The 20,267-nt window shown below is 32.7% G+C and overlaps 1 protein-coding gene and 1 non-coding gene across 2 annotated transcripts; one reads left to right on the forward strand and one right to left on the reverse strand.

The window, feature by feature from the left end:
* The first annotated feature begins 8,267 nt into the window (after positions 1-8,267).
* On the forward strand, positions 8,268-8,339 carry TRNAG-UCC. The gene has a single exon. It is a non-coding gene; the product is annotated as a tRNA-Gly (tRNA).
* Positions 8,340-10,467: 2,128 nt separating this feature from the next.
* On the reverse strand, positions 10,468-14,530 carry LOC107873795. The gene is made up of 3 exons (XM_016720738.2): positions 14,237-14,530; positions 12,038-12,412; positions 10,468-11,356 (listed from the first exon to the last, which is right to left on the reverse strand). Exons 1-3 carry the CDS (start codon positions 14,361-14,363, stop codon positions 10,656-10,658), a joined length of 1,203 nt encoding a protein of 400 aa, XP_016576224.1. The 5' UTR covers positions 14,364-14,530; the 3' UTR covers positions 10,468-10,655.
* Positions 14,531-20,267: the final 5,737 nt, after the last annotated feature.

The raw sequence follows: 20,267 nt of genomic DNA on the forward strand, positions 1-20,267 counted from the left end.
TTTATATACAAGGAACTATTTAAACTTATCTAAATTATTAATAATTTTATAAACTATAGTATAAAATTGGTTGGCTGAACTTTGAGAAAAGTTGTGAAACTCAAAAGTTCTACAAGTACAATTACAATTACAATGAAAAGAGATGATACATTTATAAGCTTATTTTTGGACTTAATCTTACACAAAGGTGGCAAAAGCTTTGTCATTTTCTCTATGCTTTTAAATATTCGATTTAATTTATATATACTCACAATGAACGTAAAAATATATATAATTTGTTGTCACAAGTAATATTTTTTATTTTCTAAAGCTACTAATCCAACTTTTAATGAACACTTACCGATAGTTATCTTTAAGCGACTTAATAATAACACAAAAATTCGTTTTCATTAACAGTATAATATCCTTTAATGTTTTATTTAGTATGCACTAGGACTAGAAAATGTTTTTTTTTTTAAAAATAATGGCAAAATAAAAAAAAGTTAAAATGACTCAATATATTGAAATGATTTTCAATAGCTATCAATAATTTTATCGAGAATTAGAAGACTTTAAATAATCACCTTACACTTGAAAATTCGATATTATTTGGTAGTCAAACTACCTAAAATGTCTCAACAAATAAAACAATCTAACTTAAAATTCAAAATTCAAATTTTAATCAATTTATTAGCTAAAAATTACCGTAGTAACTAAATCAAATTTCATAAAAAAAAAACAGTAAAATTTTCAAAGTGTGATTTAATAGATTTCGAGTTCGTGCTGTTGAATAAGTCAATAATACTTGTGCCAAAGTAGACTACCTACATCAAACCTCATTAGGATGACTCTTCTCTCGATCCTGACTGCACACGAGATATTTTATGCATCGAACTGTCGCTTTTTAGCTTTGGAGCAGTGTATAATCTAGATTAATCTTCTTGTACATATTTAGTATATTATTTCTATTCCAAGAATTATAATATTATTTCTGATAGTTCTAAGTTAGATATACACAGTATTGTTGGTATTAGAGTCACAATGCAAATTTACAAATTCCCAAAGATGCTATTTTGTCTTTTTTTACACACAAAATTTTAAAGGAAAATTATTGGAAGAATCGAAACTCATGCAAAAGTAGAATTAAGGATCTTGTCTGCATTTGATACCTCTAAAATGAAGCTTTTATGTTTTGTTTTCTTATCCAATTTTATGAATTTTTTTTTTTTAGAGTTTATTTTGTATGAATAAGAACAGTATATTCATTGGAATAATTAAAAAATAAGAATTATCGATAGATAACTTCATAATTTTTGTTGTTAAATAATAAATTTTTTTCCCTAATCCTATTTAACGATGAATTATCAAAAAATCATGTTGCCTATGGACTATTGAGCGACAAATCAACAACAAATTTGTAAATAATCTCTTTTAAGTGTTTGTAACAGGTCTACTCGGTATCGATATATTAGATTGTTTTGTACTCTTTTTACTTATCTCATTGAGCACTTTTTTAATTATTTGTTTTCTAATTTATTTCTAGAAGAGTTTAAATTTTGTGCACAATTAATAAATAGATTTTTTTTCTAAAGAAATACTATCGGATAATTGAATTGACCTATAATGATATGTAATACTTCATATCAAGCTCGATTTGATAAGATGAAAAATTGGTAGAAACTTCTTTTTGTTATAAAACAAGAAAGAATAAAGAAGAAGGGTAGAGAGAATAGAGAGAGTAATTCTTATTTCTTCTCTTGAGGGATGATTTACAATGAAGGAAACCCTTCTATTTATAGAGAGAATTTGCTCCTAGTTTCACACTAAAAGACAAATACATCAAATCCTGATAGACATCAAATAGATCTTGATAAACATTCACTATAATTGATATATATAGTCTGCCTCATTAAAAAGCTTACAAGGAAAACTCAGTGAGACAAAACCTCGTAAGGGAAAAAGAGTACAACGCGTATTAACTCCCCTTAATAAGAGCTTCCTTGAATCTTTGCATTCCGATCTTGTGCACCATCTTCTTGAAAGTTGCAGTTGGAAGAGGCTTGGTGAATAAGTCAGCCACATTGTCACTTGAACGAATCTGTTGTATGTCAATATCACCATTATTTTGGAGCTCATGTGTATAGAAGAGCTTTGGCGAAATGTGCTTCGTTCTATCTCCTTTTATGAATCCTCCTTTAAGTTGTGCTATGCATGCTGCATTATCTTCATGTAAAATCGTGGGTACTTTGTCACATTTCAAGCCACATTTTTCTCGAATGAGATGTATTATGGACCTCAACCACACACATTATCGGCTTGCTTCATGAATAGCTATAATCTCAGTGTGATTCGATGAAATGGCTACAATAGACTGCTTTGTTGATCTCCAAGATATGACAGTACCCCCACATATGAATACATAGCCTGTTTGAGACCGAGCTTTATGCGGGTTAGATAAGTACCCAGCATCAACATAACCAACAAGATCGAAACTGCAATCTTTAGAATAAAATAAGCCCATATCGATAGTTCCCTTTAAATACCGTAATATGTGTTTGATCCCATTCCAATGTCTCCTAGTAGGAGCAGAACTATAACTTGCTAGCAAATTTACTGAAAAGGCAATATCAGGCCTTGTAGTATTTGCAAGATACATTAGTGCACCAATTGCACTAAGATATGGTATTTTAGGACCAAAGAGTTCCTCATTCTTTTCTTGGGGTCGGAATGGATCCTTATTCACATCAAGTGACCGAAAAATCATCGGAGGACTTAATGGATGTGCTCCATCCATATAGAATCATTTCAACACCTTTTCTATGTAGATAGATTGATGAACAAAGATGCCGTTTGTCAAATGCTTAATTTGCAAATCAAGACATAACTTTGTCTTTCCGATATCTTTCATCTCAAATTCTTTCTTTAGGTAATCAATTGCCTTTTGAAACTCTATTGGCGTTCCAATAAGGTTTATGTCATCGACATAGACAACAAGTATAAAAAACTCCGACATGTTTTCTTTATGAAAACACATGGGCAAATTTCATCATTCGTATAACCTTCTTTAGATAAATATTCACTAAGACGGTTATACCACATGCGCCCAGATTGCTTCAAACCATACAATGATCTTTGCAATCTAATGGAATACATTTCCCGAGGCTTTGAACTATATGCTTTCGACATTTTAAATTCTTCGAAAATCTTCATGTATATCTCATTATCAAGTGATCCATATAGATAGGCTGTTACCACATCCATCAAATGCATTTCAAGTCTCTCATGGATAGTGAAACTAACAAGATAACGCAATGTTATTGCGTCCATAACTGGTGAATATGTCTCATCATAATCGACACCAGGCCGTTGTGAAAATTCTTGTGCAACAAGGCGTGCTTTATACCTTTGTATTTTATTTTTCTCATTTCTTTTTCGCACAAAGACCCATTTATAGCCAACGGGCTTAACACCGTCAGGTGTTTGAGTTATAGGTCCAAAAACTTCACGTTTGGCAAGTGAAGCAATTCAGCCAGTCATTTCTTTGTCGACATTCTGTGACAGATCGAGGTTCAAGATCCTCACTGTCTTGCATGATTTTCGTTGCAATATTATATGCAAAGACATAATCCACTATTATTTCAGATCGATTCAAATTAGTTTTTTTCTTGGTCATTGTGACCATGACCTCGACCACGTCCATGACTAGGAGGGCCGCAACCTTTTCCACGCCTAGCATGGTGAGCTTGCACATCATTCACTTCAGGGAATGGAGCAGATCTAGTTGGTCGGTTCTCGCGATTTTTCATCAACAAATCATTATTTTGTTCAGCCACGAGAAGATGAGAATTCAGTTCAGTATACTTCTTGAAACCTTTTTCTCGATATTGTTGTTGTAAGAGCACATTCGAGGCATAAAAAGTGGAGAGCGTCTTTTCCATCATATTATTATCATTGATCGTCTCTCCACAAAGTTTCAATTGAGAAGAAATTCTGAACATGACAGAATTGTATTCATGAACATACTTGTAGTCTTGAAATCTTAGATGCATCCACTCATATCGTGCTTTTGGGAGGATGACCATCTTTAAGTGGTCAAACCTTTCTTTTAGGCTATTCCACAATACGAGTGGATCCTTAGTAGTAAGGTACTCAATTTTTAAAACTTCATCAAGATGATGACGCAAGAAAATCATAGCCTTAGCATGATTTTGACTAGATGCTGTATTTTCATTCTTTATGACGTCTCCAAGACCCATAGCATCTAGGTGGATTTCAGCATCCAACACCCATGAAATATAGTTCTTGCCAGAACTTTGAAGGGCAACGAATTCACACTTCGTAAGATTGTTAGCCATATGGAAAAAGGGAAGAAAAATAATAATACCTTAGCCTTAGCCTTCAAATTTGAGATGGTAGAGTCTCGTGCTGATAACGTGCTATAAAATAAGAAAGAATAAAGAAGAAGAGTAGAGAGAATAGAGAGAGTAATTCTTATTTGATAGACATTCACTATAATTGATATATATTATATAACACTTTTTCATTAATTTATTGAATTGGTGTAATTATTAATACTCACAAAATGTTAAATCAATTTGTTGGAAGAATCCTCCCTCATGCAAAAGTGGAGTTGAGGATCTTGTCTACATTTGATACCTCTAAAATGTTATTTTTATATTTTATTTTTTTCTGATTTTTTTTTGGAAAAATATATGGATTGTGACTATTAATTTTTGTGAATAAGACGAGTATACATAGAGAGATGGATAGATAGATAGATTATTGTTGTTTTCCATTGTCGGAGGCGAATTCATGATTTTGAAATTTCTAATTTTTTGCAGTACCTTACATTAATACCATACAATAATAACTGAGTTTTTAATCAACTATTTATTAATATCTAGTGAATTTTTTAATATTTATATAGAATAAGGAGTGGCTCCTCAAATATTATCGCCTAAAGCAAAATTTCGATGTTAGACCTTAAAATTTATTTTAAAAGCAAAAAGGTCATATATATATATATATATATATATATATATATATATATATATAAATATCATTTGAAGTGTTTTTTTCTAGTTTTTTTATATCACTTTTTGCCCCTTAAATATGCTTGATTCTATTATGTGGTAATATTCAAGCTAGTTGGTATTCTAAACTTGTACTTGCTAGTTTTCTTAATCATTACATGGAGGTTGGTATTCTAAACTTGTACTTGCTAGTTTTCTTAATCATTACATGGAGGTTTGTCGCCCACAATTAGGCCTCAGTTCCAAATAAGTTAGCTTCGTTATATAATTGCAATTTGCACATAACACATGGTATGTTTTGAAGTTCACATATTTTCCGAAACACGATAATGATGATCTCTTTTGTTGCATGTGTGTATGATTTGATTCTATCCTACTTAAAATTGAAGACAAATTTGTAGTTCGTCTTTGATTGAGTTAGTGTTTAGTCTACTTCTAAATAAGTATTCGACGTGGTTTAAAATCTTTCTTTGTCAAGTTATCATAGTCATTCTCCTCTATTGCATCCAAAATCTTCCTGTACAATATTAAGGTTGACCAAACCTACAATAACATAAGATACAAGAAACTTGTCAAGATCTTGTAACAAGAGCCAAATTTAAGATTTAAAATTGACGAGCGTCTACGATAGTAACTGAGTTCACTGTTAACTATTTATGAATTTTTAGTAGATTTCTATATACACATACAAGGTCTATGGGGCATTCAAAGATGAGAACGACTGACAACTGATAATATTTAAAAGTCAAACTAGCTAGGAGTACACATTCAATAATTGAAAATCTCATCACATACTACCTGATGCATGTAGGTCTGACTATGTTTTTATCCTCTTTAACGAGTCTCATACGTTAGTTTGTAGATCACGATCTGATACACTATCACCTACAAGCTATGTAGATCGGATAATTCAAAAATGTTGTCATTCCCATGTTGAATCTGATCTTGAATGTACTTGTACATCTGCTTGTCATATTTTACCCACATTTATCCTTGTTTTGAGAACAATATTCACTTATAATGTGTGTTTTGAGTGAATAGTCTTGATAGTGAACTAACCAATGTGATTAGATCCTTTGTAAGAAAAATGTGGTGAAAATCAACCCATGTGAGCAAAAAGGAAGGTTCGGAACTTTTGGAACAAGTTGGATGAATTTTTGAGAAAAATCAAGTTGATGCTATGGCTGGCGCGCCCTGTCAGGTCTATCCCGAACTGCAACTTTGTTTTTTAAGTACTCCAAAACCAATTAGGATTAGGGCGTTATTTCCTACATTTATAGTCCCAGAGAGAGATAGAAGTGTTAGGATTTGTCCTGAATTTTTTACTTTATCATAATTAGAATTATTTTCTTGATAGAAAAAGAGGTTTTCTAGTAGAAAAAGATCTCTTTACTATTAAATTTCTATTAGGTTTCTTCTTTTTGAAAGAAAGGGTTTTGTAACTCTATATAAATAGAAGATCTCTCCTCTCAAGTCATAACATAGTATAATCTACAATGTAATCATTTACGAGTGTTGTTTAGGGGTACATTTTCTCCCAATAATTTTATGTTTTCTTTAATATTAATTTTCATGTGCAGGCCAGTTGGCCAAATTATATCAATAGTATTATGTTTTTAATTTTATAGTGTCATCTGAATAATAATATTATGTTTTTAATTTTATAGTGTCATCTGAATTATCGTCGTCTTGGTTTGCAAACTTTAAGCTTACGCATGACGCCCTCTCGATTTCGAATCCAACAAAAAATCACCGTGGGGTCAGACAAAAATGCTTTCATCCTTTCTTCTCCTTTGTTTATTTTACGTTTGTTAGATGATTTGTTGTAAGTGCTTTAAGTCTATGTGAAGTTAAACTTCTTGTTCTGAGATTACAATACTTAACTACATGATTATTTAGTAACTCTTGATTCGTTTTGCTTGATTATAATCATAGTTGTTCTTATATTTTTTGCATATTATTTTAATATTTAACTATCATTAAAATAAATCTATAATCTATAACGACGAATATAGGGAATAAAATCTTTTCTTTCATAAAATAAAGAATTGATTTGCCGCTAGAATAGAGATATACCAAAAACTCCTTGCATAGTTATAAAACGGGAGGATAGATCTCACTTCTTCTTCACTTTGTTTCTTCTGTCCTTCTCGTCTTCGCTGGCGAAATAACGACGGAGTAACCAATAATCAACGTTTCGACTTCGACAACCACCACAATGTCCATGGCGAAATCGTAATGGCACAATCAGATCGGACCCCAGATCTTACCGAAATTATTGGATTTTGCTGAAGTTGTTCGTTAATGGAAGAGAAACGAAGTAGGTAAAGAAGTTGTTGGTTGCTCCAGTGATGTGAGTTCGCCAGAGAGGACGGGGATTGTTTGGTGGCTAGTTTGTCGAAAAAAAATGAAAAATGGGAGGTGATTGATTTCAGATTTGACCAAAAAATGAGGTGGTATCGAGTAATGAAGGATAAACTGAGTGGGTAGCGATTGTTGGTTGCTGTGGGGACATGAGTTCACTGGAGAAGACACAAGCAGTCTGGTTGCTAGCTCGACAGAAAAATGAGGAAACAGAGGTGATGGGTCTGTTGATGGCGGTGATGGAGATCTGGCCGAAGTTTAGTGGTGGTGGTTACGAGAAAGGGTGGTGTACAGTGATGGCGACGGTGTGATATGTATTAAAACTGTATTGAACGTAAAGGATCGTTGTAACACAATTTGAAGTTAATATTATATATTTTTATGAATTTGAAAGTTGTTATTTCATAGCAACAAATACAATATATTTCTTAACTAAAGTAATTTATATTATAATGAAATGTTTAAAACTCACATATAATACTTATATTATATTTGTATTAAAAATATTTTAGTTATATATGTTTAACACTTAAATTAAATATGTCTTTAATACGTATAATATACTGAATAAAAAATATATTAAAACTGTTGTTTATTTTTTTCTTATCAATGATATTAAAATTTGGGAATACACTGGATCTTATGATGTTAAAATTGTATTTAAAAATAGAGTATATATGTATTAGCTATTTTTGGTTAAAAAAAAGTTAGACTATCAACAATAAAAATAAAATGCAGTACAATTGATAAATAAGATGATGTATTTACAATATTTATGTAAATGACCCAGTCTAAATGCCAAATTATTCATCTAGAGCTTATTAACATTTCCGTATGACATTGATCTTTTTACATTATGAATATCATTATGGAAACTCAAATAACAACATAGCGTTTGTAGTCCAACGGTAAGGATAATTGCCTTCCAAGCAATAGACCCGGGTTCGACTCCCGGCAAACGCATTTCTTTTTATATTTAAGTTTGATTATTTTTGTTTCAGCCGAATACATATTCCCTCCGTCCCAAATTGAGATGACACATTCTAGTTTACCATAATACCCCTATTAAATGATGTTTACATTTTAATTTGAAGAAAAATAATTAATGCAAATGATAAAACATGGAATTTTTTTTTTATATTTAAGTTTGATTATTTTTGTTTCAGCCAAATACATACTCCCTCCGTCCCAAACTGAGATGACACATTCTAGTTTACCATAATACCCCTATTAAATGATGTTTACATTTTAATTTGAAGAAAAATAATTAATACAAAGGATAAAACATGAAATTTTTTTTGTCTCTTTTTGATTAATGAAAAAAATCAAATAAAATAAAAAATCAAATTAGGAAATTTGGGATGGAGGGAGTATTATATAATCTTGATGACTTTTAAAATCTGCATTAAGGAAAATCTCTCTCTATATATAAAGAAAGATTATGAGCAAGGTGATGTCGCATGCTTCATTTTATATATTTTTTTTTTGCTTCAACGTGCTTAAAGATAACCGTTCCAACCTTTAGTTTTTATATTTTTTTTTTGCTTCAACGTGCTTAAAGACAACCGTTCCAACCTTTATTTTATATATATATTTTTTTTTGCTTCAACGTGCTTTGTCTTTTTAACTTCTTTGTTGATGAATGGGACATTCGATTGTCGAAATCTTTTTTTAAGATCTAATGTAATTATCTATTTGTTTAATCAGTTGATTATGATTTTTTTCAGGTTAAGATGAGAATATGAAGTGTTTGATTTATCATTTAAATGCCCTAGCATTACTTTACAGAAAAAAATTTAACAAAGGATTGGAAGTCAATTATTGGTGACAAAAAGCACTGACGGAGAAGAAATCAAAAAACACATGGACTGTTTGAAACGTCATGTTTGTTGATTTTAATTTTCATTTAAATCTCTAGGCTTATATTTATGTTTTTCGACGAGTTATCGGAGGTAAAGAGAGGACCAAGGAATTAATAAGAGAATTTGGTCTTTGCATGAGAAATAGGGATGCAACTTAATATTCTTTGTGAGATATTCAAAAGTCATGTTAATGCATTGTAAATAGTCCTTTCTTAATTTTTCACACAATATTTTGCCTGCATAGAAGAAGAGAGGAAAAAATCTCATGTGAAGAAATTTCCATTTAGGTAATCTTGAAGTTATGATGATAAATTGATTTAACCATCAAGATTTAACTTAATACGTGTATAGTTATTCTTTTTTGTAATAATTATCTTTAAAATAACATTTTATTGTAATAAACAAGTTTGTTTTTTGGCAAATCAATTATTTATATGATGTTATATTGTTATGTGATAGCAATCAAAAAATACACAATCAAACAATTATATGTATTATTTGATGGTATAAGATTATTCTCTTTTTTTTCTCTCATATCCCATTGGTAGATTTTTTTTTAACATATTTTACTGATTTTTGATTTCTTAATTTGAAAGTTACAGAAAACTTTTACCCAAGATAATGTGAAGAGGTTAGTTGTTAATTTTTTTGCCTATTACCCATAACAAATGCTTTGTTAAGAGGTCATTAAAAGAATGATTGGAGATCATGATAGGTTGATATCGTGATAAGATTTTTTAATGGAGACTTTTCTGTTAAAGTGATGAGATGCTTCTGCATAATTTTCAAAGCTCTCAATATATAAAGAAGACTCTTTGCAAGCTAGATGTATCGCTTAATTACAACATATTAAGAAAAATTGAGTATTAGTTTTTTATGATGGTAAAATAAGAAATTTTTGATTCGAGATGAAACTATGGATACTATATTTAAAATTATGATTTTAACTTATAAGATGAGAATTTAACATATACGCTAACAAATAACAATGCGAATAATGTCTCACTATTAATGAAATTTGAACGGTTCTATTATGCAATATCATTATTGCGAATAACCGCGCGAAGCGCGGGTAGTTTCACTAGTTAAAGAAATAAATGAAAAACTAATTATGCTTTCTGTCAAAGGTTAAAAAGTACCGTTACAACTAAAGACAATCAAGACATTCGGTACCTGTGTTGGTGGAAGATAGTAGGTATCTCATAAAATTAGTCGAGATGCCTGCAAACTGACAACAACACTACATAGTAGGTATTTCATGAAATTAGTCGAGTTGCGTACAAACTGACCAAAACACTGCAGTATATAAACAACAAAAGAAGGTAAACATTTGTTGGTTCTATACATCTGTCTGTTAACTCTGTATTAGATAGCTATACATGAATGTGCAAGAACTATTGTTATGTAGCATATAGTATCACTTGTTTTCGCTTAAACGTGATACCGGTAAGAAAGCTGCCAAAATCACGGATACCTTGGACAGTAGAAACCCGATTGTTCCAAGCATGAGATCTTGCGGCGTCAGCACTCTAGCAACATCTCCGAGAGCATATTTTGCCGCAATGGAAGTAACTGCAAGAGCCAATACTAAGTTTAAGACCGAACCTTTGAATCCTTTATTGGTTCGATCAAGAGTTTCTGTCCTGTTGCTTGACGTCAATTCTGAAGATGGTATACCGTCAACAGACCTTTGAACAAGTAATAGATAGAGGAATCCTCCGATACCACCTGTTAAGAAGGCGATTGCAGACTTTTCCCCGGCTAAGAATGCAAAAGACGAACCAGCAATGGTAAGGATTGCATCATAAAGCAATAAAGATAACTTCAAATCTGCATATTCCTGCATGGTATCTTCATTTGATATGTTCTGAGTGCTAGCGGAAGATGATGGCGAAGTTTTCTCGCTTAGTGATATGATGTTGTCCTGGGAAAACTCAGTAACTGAACATGGTCTAAACTCCATCATGGAACTATCGCTTTTCTCACCGAGCAAGACATCCTCGATATCAAAGTCATATCGGATGGCTGTACAGTCTGATAAGTTCTTCGCATTTCCTACTGACGCAGAACTTAGCAGAGAAATCACAGTTATGCTCATGCCTCCAAGCCTCCACTGACCTGCTTATTCGTATTGGCACGGAAATGTAGTAATCAAACAAACAGTTCACACTGAGCACCTTGACAAACACACATTCTCAATTTGTCGCTAATGATTATGACTTTGGTTCAGGTACAATTGACAGAGTTACGGGGAACTAAGCGCTGAATAAGTACCACCAATACGCTGAAGTCCGCCCAAATTCATCATTCTTCTTGTTATATAAGCAAATGTTGTTGTATAATATAATGGAAAATACAAAACTATGCACGCAACTCCGTGCAATACATACTCCACAACTGCCATCTCTCTGAAATATAAGTAGTTTTTCTAAGTAATTGGGAATCATACCGATTTGAGATAGATTTGAACATTTTCTGAAGTGTAAGCTGAAGGTGATCTCTTTGACAGGTAATGAAGTTTGGAAAATATCGATATACCAGGTGTACTTTTCTGGACAAAACGATCACACCTCAATCCTTAAAAGACTCTTAAGACTTTATCGTAATCATTTTTTGGTTTCTTTTTCCGTATAATTGTTATTCTTGGCTTATTAGTCCTATTCGGGATTACACTCATTGGCTAGGAAAAATATGTCTTACTAGAGTCTTGATGACGACGCTGAAGCGCACCTTAAGCGTGATGACGCGCTCAACATGAAACACTGCTTACATGTACATCACTTAGTTGGAAATACTGACCTGATTCTGGACTGATCCAAACAGCTGCAATTTTTCCAAGTTTAGGTCCCTCGAATATGAACTCATCTATGGAACCTCTTTGGAAGTGGAGAGGATCAGAACCTTGTGACTGCACAGTATGGTCATTGTCCAGACCAGCCGATATCCTTCGTAAGATTGAGTCACCGTTTTCATCTACCAAACAAAGCAGGACTTCAGAGTTTATGTCGCTAAGTTCTGATCCATATGCGCTACTCGTTTGCACCTTGACTTTGTACAAGGATTTGGATCTATCCAATTTTGAATGATTGACCATGTTTTCCAGTGACCAATCTCCACAGAATTTCACATCAGTAGCTGGTAGAAGGCGGGAAGGTTTTACATAGTCCCGAAAATCTGAAAATTAATTGCATGAGAACAAAGTGAGAAGCTGAAACAAAAATACTAGCTTAAATGAGAGAATGAAACATTATGTCTGCACGTAGTAAGTCGTATATGAATCTAGATAGAGCAGTTTGTTCAAATCCAGTTCTCTACACTGCATACACTAATTGCGATAGGCAAGCCATTGATATAACTCTCTTTTACTCGTTAATTTGCTACCGTGTGGACTTACTGAAATTGTCAAGAAGATGCACAGATACAAGGGAGGAAAACATAAGGTGTTTGAAGACATGAATGTGAAAGATTTATTTACTAAAATACTGATTAAGATTAAGACATCGCCAAAATTTTCTCCGTTCCTTCAAACATAAGCTGTCAACATGCTATACGCAAGGCTACTCAACAACAAGTACGCCTCAGTCCAGTCTCCACTTATTCATTTCATATCATCACTATACATAAATAATTGTAAAAATAATGCTAGAAGTTCCTCAACAAGTCTGAAAACTTATTCACCACTAGTCAATAGCACCTATATGATCTTTATTTTTCCATTGTACTCAATCTTTAGCTAGGTCTGCATTGATTCCAAGAATTTGCTTCTCTCGAGACAACTTCCTTCCATGTGATTTTATGTCTACCCCGTCCCTTTTTAACACCTTCCCTCACCATAGCTTCACATGGACCGATGCATTTGCATGTCGACAAAGAAAATTGCTTCAAACTGTCTATGTCTCTCGGACTCATCAAAAATCCCACTGGGTAGGTGTCGAATTCTCCAAACCTGCATTTTAGGATTAGACATAGGTAGGACAATATTTTTGGAGGGCCCGAGCAACATAACTAACATACTAACAGTTATGATCTAAGTTGCTCGGGCTCTCCAAAAATATGGCCGCACCCATGTTGGATCCTTCAAAAATGCACTACATTTGAAGGATCCGACACGTACCCAATGACATTTTTGAAAAGTCCGAGCAACATAGGTTATAACAACATAGTTACCAAAAACCAGATCACCATGAAAATTTACAAAACTATATAGACCATGAAAAGTTACCCCACCAAAAAAAAGAGAAAATAAGTTTAAAACTTATACACCCTCCATTTCAAATTAAATGCTTTATTTTACCAGTTCCCTTTAGCAAATCAAGTAATTTTATTTCTACTTTTTTCCCACATTATCCTTACTTCTTATTAAATACTTTCTCTGTCCATCTTTACTTATCCCTTTTTTTTTTAGTATTGGCTCGTCCCTTACATAATTTTATTATATCATCCCTATTAATTATAAGTCGTCGAAATGGGTAAGGAACTGAATAGTGTTTAATAATAATGATAAAATAAACACAAAATGGTAAATTTCTTCCTAAGTTCTATTTTACTTGACCTTTTTACTAAAAATAATTATTCAATTTACTTATCCAATTTATGAAATTAAGAAAAGTTTATCATATTTTTCGATACTACTTCTATCATTAAGTGATAATATAGATCTTATAACAATCAAATTTATATTTTTAAAGCATGATTAATAGCGCTAGTTTAGTAAAATAAATCCTTATAAATATATTGTTAAAGGAAATTTCAAGTCAATAAGAGTTAAAATGAAACGAAGGGAGTATCTCGTGGTTTTCTAGTCTGGGCAAGTAAAATTAGACAATTATTATAATAGACACGTAAAAATGAATGGAGAGACTAACTATATATAGTTAAATTTAGAGTTTGTAGGAACAGTAATAAAGTTAATTTAGTAAAATATACTGTTAATTTTTTTTTTTTTAAATGGCCTATGAAATCAACACGGATCAAGTAATATAAAACAAAGTCAAGTACCTTGAAAGTCGGATTTTTTGAAGTGAGTTTTCCAAGAAGAGGTGCAAATCCTTGTTATACGAATTGGGTTTATTGAATTCCTCATTTGAGTTGCAAACATCAAATTTTTCATGAATAATGACTCCATTTTTCTAAAGCTATTTTTCTCTTTTAGAAAATGCAATTTTTGTTGAAGTTGGTTTTCAATTTAGAGTGAGGGAGAAACCTATGGAAATGGGACAGCTAAAATATCTTTTGAGGCCCAATTTTGTTGTCTCTCAGAGTTGCCAATGATAATGGGCAAACAAAGAAAAAAAATAAAATCTGGAGGTTTGGTGAATCACTTAAGTTTTAATAAGGTAGAATTACCTAAATAAACAACTTAAATTTTTAAATTACTAAAATTTTCTATTTTAAAAATATTATTTAAATTCCAACATTTACTATTTTTTGATAAAGTTGAGACATGTTAAAACTTCCTACTAAGAATCTAATGCTTTACAAAAAATTAGCCCATTTCTTCTCTCTGTACGCCGTAATTTCAATTGCGGTTTCTATTCAATTTCTCCATCTAATTCAAAACTTTGAATGAAGGTAATCCCCCCCCCCCTCCCCCCCAAAAAAAATTAGCTTCAATTTCTTCTAATCTTTTTTTACGTTTTTTTTTTTCCAAAAAAAAAAAATTTGCGCTTGCGTTTACAAAGTGAACTTTCAGTGTTTTGGTTGAGCAATTTCTTCGATTATCCTTTTTTTAGGCTTCATTTTTTTGAATTAACATTATGAATAGAGATTCAGGACTTTCTTTTAGTTTTGAGTTTTCTCAATAAGAAATATCAAAAAATATCAAGAAATTATAAACTTCATTCCTGGAAGTTTTGACTATGAATTTCTTGGTTTTGATGAAAATAGATCCAAGCATAGAAACAATCCCCAAACTATGAAGAAATTGCGGCAAAAACATGCTAAGAAGGACAAAAAAAAAGTGGTTCTAAGAAAAGAGGATCCAATAGTTCTACAAGTAAAACTCCCGCCAAGAGAAGAAGAATTTTCGAAGCAATTTCCAGAGGTGAGCTTCCTAAGGTAATTGCATGTTCAGATCTGTTGAACATTAGGCCGAGATACATATTTTGACTTGGATGATACATTTAGAAATTTATTGTTTATCTGGTTCTTTGTTGCCAATTTTATATGTCTCTTGTGTTTTTTATGTGTTATTGAAATTAATATAATAGAAGATACAAGTTTATAAGTACATAGATATATGTTATGTTAACTTGTATCTGTGAGTTATTGTTAACACTTTGATATGTATCTAGTGATTTTTAAATTTTATTAAAAGTCGTCTTATAATAGATACAACTTTATAAGTACATAGATAAATGTTGTGTTAACTTGTATCTGTGAGTTACTGTTAATGCTTGAAAATGTATCTAGTGTTGTTTAAATTTTATTGAAAGTCATATTACAAAAGATACAAGTTTATAAATACATAGATACATGTTATGTTAACCATAGATATATAGTGTTCACGATTGATGGTCAGTAAGTTGTTGTTGAGAAGGTTGGCGAAAATGAAGAGACACATGAGGATCTTGCCAACAGCTTGACTCCTAATGAATGCCGCTATGCTGTTTTTACTATGATTTCACTACTAATGGAAATGTCCAGAAGAGCAAAATCTTCTTCATTGCTTGGTACCCTTCTTTCCTCCCTCCTACTATTATTCTTTTCGTTTTATAGTTTCTGTTGGTGGAATTATCCTATCTTAGATTAGGGATGATAATTCAATATATTTAAAAGATGCTAGGCAAAAAGGTTAGTAAGAATAGAAATTGTTAGAATTTCTGTATTGGAGAGAGAAGCAGAGTCGGGATGAGAGAATTGTTTCTATACTTTTCTCAGATTCTTTGTTTCATTTGCAAACCACTTAACAAATATTTAAGTCTATGCCAATAAATAACAGTTTCAACATTCATGACACATTTTCAAGATTGTATGTATCATTTTTTAGTGAATCTATGGTTTTCCAAGAACTTATTTTGTTGCATATGTCTGTACTTTCACATAGAATGTTGCATTTTGCGAATCTTTTTATCACTATTAGTTATAAAATTACGAAATTTATATTATTTTTAGCCACGTTTGATGTGATTTGAAAATTAATTGAGGATGTATGATACGGGATTGACCAAGAACACACAAAACACACACTCAAAATAGTCCACAAGTTCAAGAGAACTGAGGATTCTTTGAGTGACCCCTCTCGGATTCAAGATCTACAACAAAAACACAATGTACTGAGGTGATTAACACCTATTTTAAGCGAATAACAAACTAGATTAACAACATGAGAATGAAGAACAAGATAAACTTAACAATGAGAATAAAAACAACAACACAAACGGGTTCAATACAAGATACAAACATTACAAGATTGCAAGAATAGAAAGGATAGATAGAGTGACATATACTATCTCATGAACTAAGAACCTAAGTGTATTCAAGCACCTAGACCCTTAATACAATGATAATAGGAACACCTACTCTCTTCCGTGAGCACAAGAAAGACCTCAACCTCCTCTAGCACCCAACGTTCTAAGCAAGAATGCAACACTAGTGATTCCACCCTAGTATTACCCTAGTTACAAGTTTCGAATTTATGCCTCAAGGAGAGAGGACTTGTCTTTCAATGTTATACAACATTTATTATCATCAAAGTCTAATGAATGAAACCCTAAAAGGTTCTATTTATAGATATTACAAAAATAGTGTGAAATATCCATAATACCCCTCAAGGGTGAGGTACCCATCAAGTGCAAGAAGTGTGCTGATTTTGGTGCGTTTAGGCCCTCCTTTACACTTCACTTGTGCACTTCCTTGGACGGATTTATTACGCACTAATTCATGTCCATCCTCGTGGTCATACTTATATTATCCTCCTCTTCTTGAAAAGGATTCGACCTCGAATCCGTACCTCACAAAATTAAGAGAAGACAACAAGTACACATCCTCAAGATATGAGGGGTTAGGGTTAGCAAAATACACACATCACATTCCATGCCGAAGGGGGGACAAACTTGGAGTAGATCTATGGGTCCTTTGTGTTGAACATACAAAGCTTAGTACAAAAGACACAAAGGAAGAGGTAATCATCCATAAAAAGAGATAAGGAAGAACATTGTCTTCCTTCATTAGCACCCACAACCAAACATTGCTTGTCATCTTGACCAAGCATTAAGTGGGGAGTGTAGAGATTTCCACATTCCAAGAGGGTGCCGGGATCAAATGAAAAAATTAGCCAAGGCTATCCCTTCCTTCCCCTAAAATGTCACTCTCACATTCACACACAAAAATATTTTTATACACATAGTCTCTATGAACAAAACTAATTGCAATGCTTTTACCACACAAGATGTTCAAAGAGTCATGTGCATTATCAAGATCAATTCTACAGACATCATCACTAACTTGAGAATTTTTAAGCACACTATTCACATTCTCAAGTAGTGAACTACATTTAAGAGTAAATTGATAATCATGCACACCAAGAGTACTCATTTCCAAGACTACACATTCCTTGCCCATAAGAGTACTCTCATCTTCCAAGAAAAGATTTCCATCTTTAGGAGGAATGTTGTCACACCATAGTGGGTTATCATATCGGCCATAGCCTTCAAGGCAAGCTATACAATCATTTTCACCACTAGGTTCATTAGTAGTGTTTATATCATCTTCAAACAGAACATTAAACATAAATAAAGCATGATCTATCTCACGGACAGATTTGGAACTAGCAAGTGCTTCGCTCTTTATAAGTTCACTATCTCGTACCAAAGATATTTCAATCTCCTCTTTACCTTGATGTGGGTCGGGATAGCCCACATCTTCCTTCGGGAAGCTCTCTTCACAATGTGTTTGGACAAGGAAAGTTGGATTTTATAGGATAAGTTTAGGTAGCAATTGGCGTAGCCTTTCCACGTGCCATTTCATTTCTTCAATATAGTCGGTGATGCGGTCAAACGTGGCATCGGAATTGGTGGCAGCCATGGTACCTAAAGAAAAGACAACAATGAACAACAAAACAAACAAACTTATTAACTCAAAAATGTCTCTCCACACTCTCACTCTCGATTTTTACCTCACACTTGGTTTCACAAGTGTTGAAAGCCGGCTTGTACTTCGTGAGTGATTGAGGGATGAGTCTATCTTTGCCCGAAATAGATTTTTGTTTGAGTTGACTCAAAAGAAAATTTGTTTATGGACTTGAACCAACAAAACACAACGAATTCACAAAAGAGAAAAACACACAACAAACGCTTAACATGAATGAACGAACACAAAGACTAACTAACAATCTAGTAGATGAGTACTAGTTTGCTAATTAGTAGTGGAACCAACAAAATTGAAACTAAGGAACAACAAAAGGAAACTAAGAAATCTAAAATTTGAGCCTAAATTTGATGCGTGAACAGTACTTGATGATGTGGCAGTCACGTATTGGTTGCGGTTTCTATAATTTTTATTTTCTAAAGTCCAAGTCTGGACCAATTTTAATTTGGATTGGTGGAATTTGTTTCAAGGAGGGAAGAATAAGTCTTGGAGCTTTTTTTTCAAGTTTTAAATTTCAAGACTTGACTTTTGTAGTACTTTTCCTTAAAACATGGACCCTTGTTTCATGGGAAAGCGGTTGAGAAGTGATGTAAAGTCTTTTGGTGGTTGGGGGTCTTTCAAGACTAACAATTACTTACACCTCTTTCCTTCACCTTTTAGGATCTATCATTCACTTTATGTTCTAACAATATATGAAGGAAGGTGAAGAACTTAAAAAACAACAACCACACCAAGAACAATAACAACAATCTTCAAGAACAACAACAATTCCAAGGCCAACTCCAATCCACAACAACAAATGGCCAAGTCTCTTTAGTGTTGTGTCTTCGGTTTTAACAAGAGATGAAGGTTGTTAAGAACTTCAAGAACAACAACATTCACCAAGAATAAAAACAACACTCCTTTCAACAACAACAACCAAATACACAGCCAATCAAGTTTCTCAACAACAATGTCTACCACAACAATGTTCAACAACAATGGGCCAAGCTTATGTTCACAATAACAACATCAAAATAAAAGCTCAAATCAAGATATAGACTCAATGTGTTAGTGAGGAACAAAACTAACACCTAGAGACAACAAATATAAATAAAAATCTCGGTTAAGACACAACAAAATCACAATTTTTAGTCAAGAACACAAAATGGACAGATTATTCTTTTTCTGAAATTTTTAGATTTTAATTTTTTTTATTTTATTTTTTTTGAATTTTTAAGTGAGCTAGCCCAAGATTTGATCTTGTAGGAACAAGATCAAGCCATGCTTTGATACCAAATGATACGGAATTGACCAAGAACACACAAAACACACACTCAAAATAGTCCACAAGTTCAAGAGAACCGAGGACCCTTTGAGTGACCCCTCTTGGATTCAAGATCTACAACAAAAACACAATGTACTGAGGTGATTAACACCTATTTTAAGCAAATAACAAAATAAATTAACAACATGAGAATGAAGAACAAGATGAACTTAACAATGAGAATAACAACAACAACACAAACGGGTACAATACGAGATACAAACATTACAAGATTGCAAGAATAGAAAGGATAGATAGAGTGACATACACTATCTCATGAACTAAGAACCTAAGTGTATTCAAGCACCTAGACCTTTAATATAATGATAATAGGAACACCTACTCTCTTCGGTGAGCATAAGAGAGACCTCAACCTCCTCTAGCACCCAACGTTCTAAGCAAGAATGCAACACTAGTGATTCCACCCTAGTATTACCCTAGTTACAAGTTTCGGATTTGTGCCTCAAGGAGAGAAGACTTGTCTTTCAATGTTATACAACATTCATTATCATCAAAGTCTAATGAATGAAACCCTAAAAGGTTCTATTTATAGATATTACAAAAATAGTGTGAAATGTCCATAATACCTCTCAAGGGTGAGGTGCCCATCAAGTGCAAGAAGTGGGCTGATTTTGG

This window comes from Capsicum annuum, chromosome 1 (assembly GCF_002878395.1).
Source record: "Capsicum annuum cultivar UCD-10X-F1 chromosome 1, UCD10Xv1.1, whole genome shotgun sequence".
In the NCBI taxonomy this organism is placed as follows: Eukaryota; Viridiplantae; Streptophyta; class Magnoliopsida; order Solanales; family Solanaceae; genus Capsicum; species Capsicum annuum.

Excerpts from the sequence above, each read along its gene's own strand:
- LOC107873795 (XM_016720738.2), bottom strand. The coding sequence starts at position 14,363 with ATGGAGTCATTATTCATGAAAAATTTGATGTTTGCAACTCAAATGAGG. Across the intron at positions 12,413-14,236 it reads CAAAAAATCCGACTTTCAAG|ATTTTCGGGACTATGTAAAA; the intron begins GTACTTGACTTT and ends ATTAATTTTCAG. Across the intron at positions 11,357-12,037 it reads TTGGATCAGTCCAGAATCAG|GTCAGTGGAGGCTTGGAGGC; the intron begins GTCAGTATTTCC and ends ACGAATAAGCAG.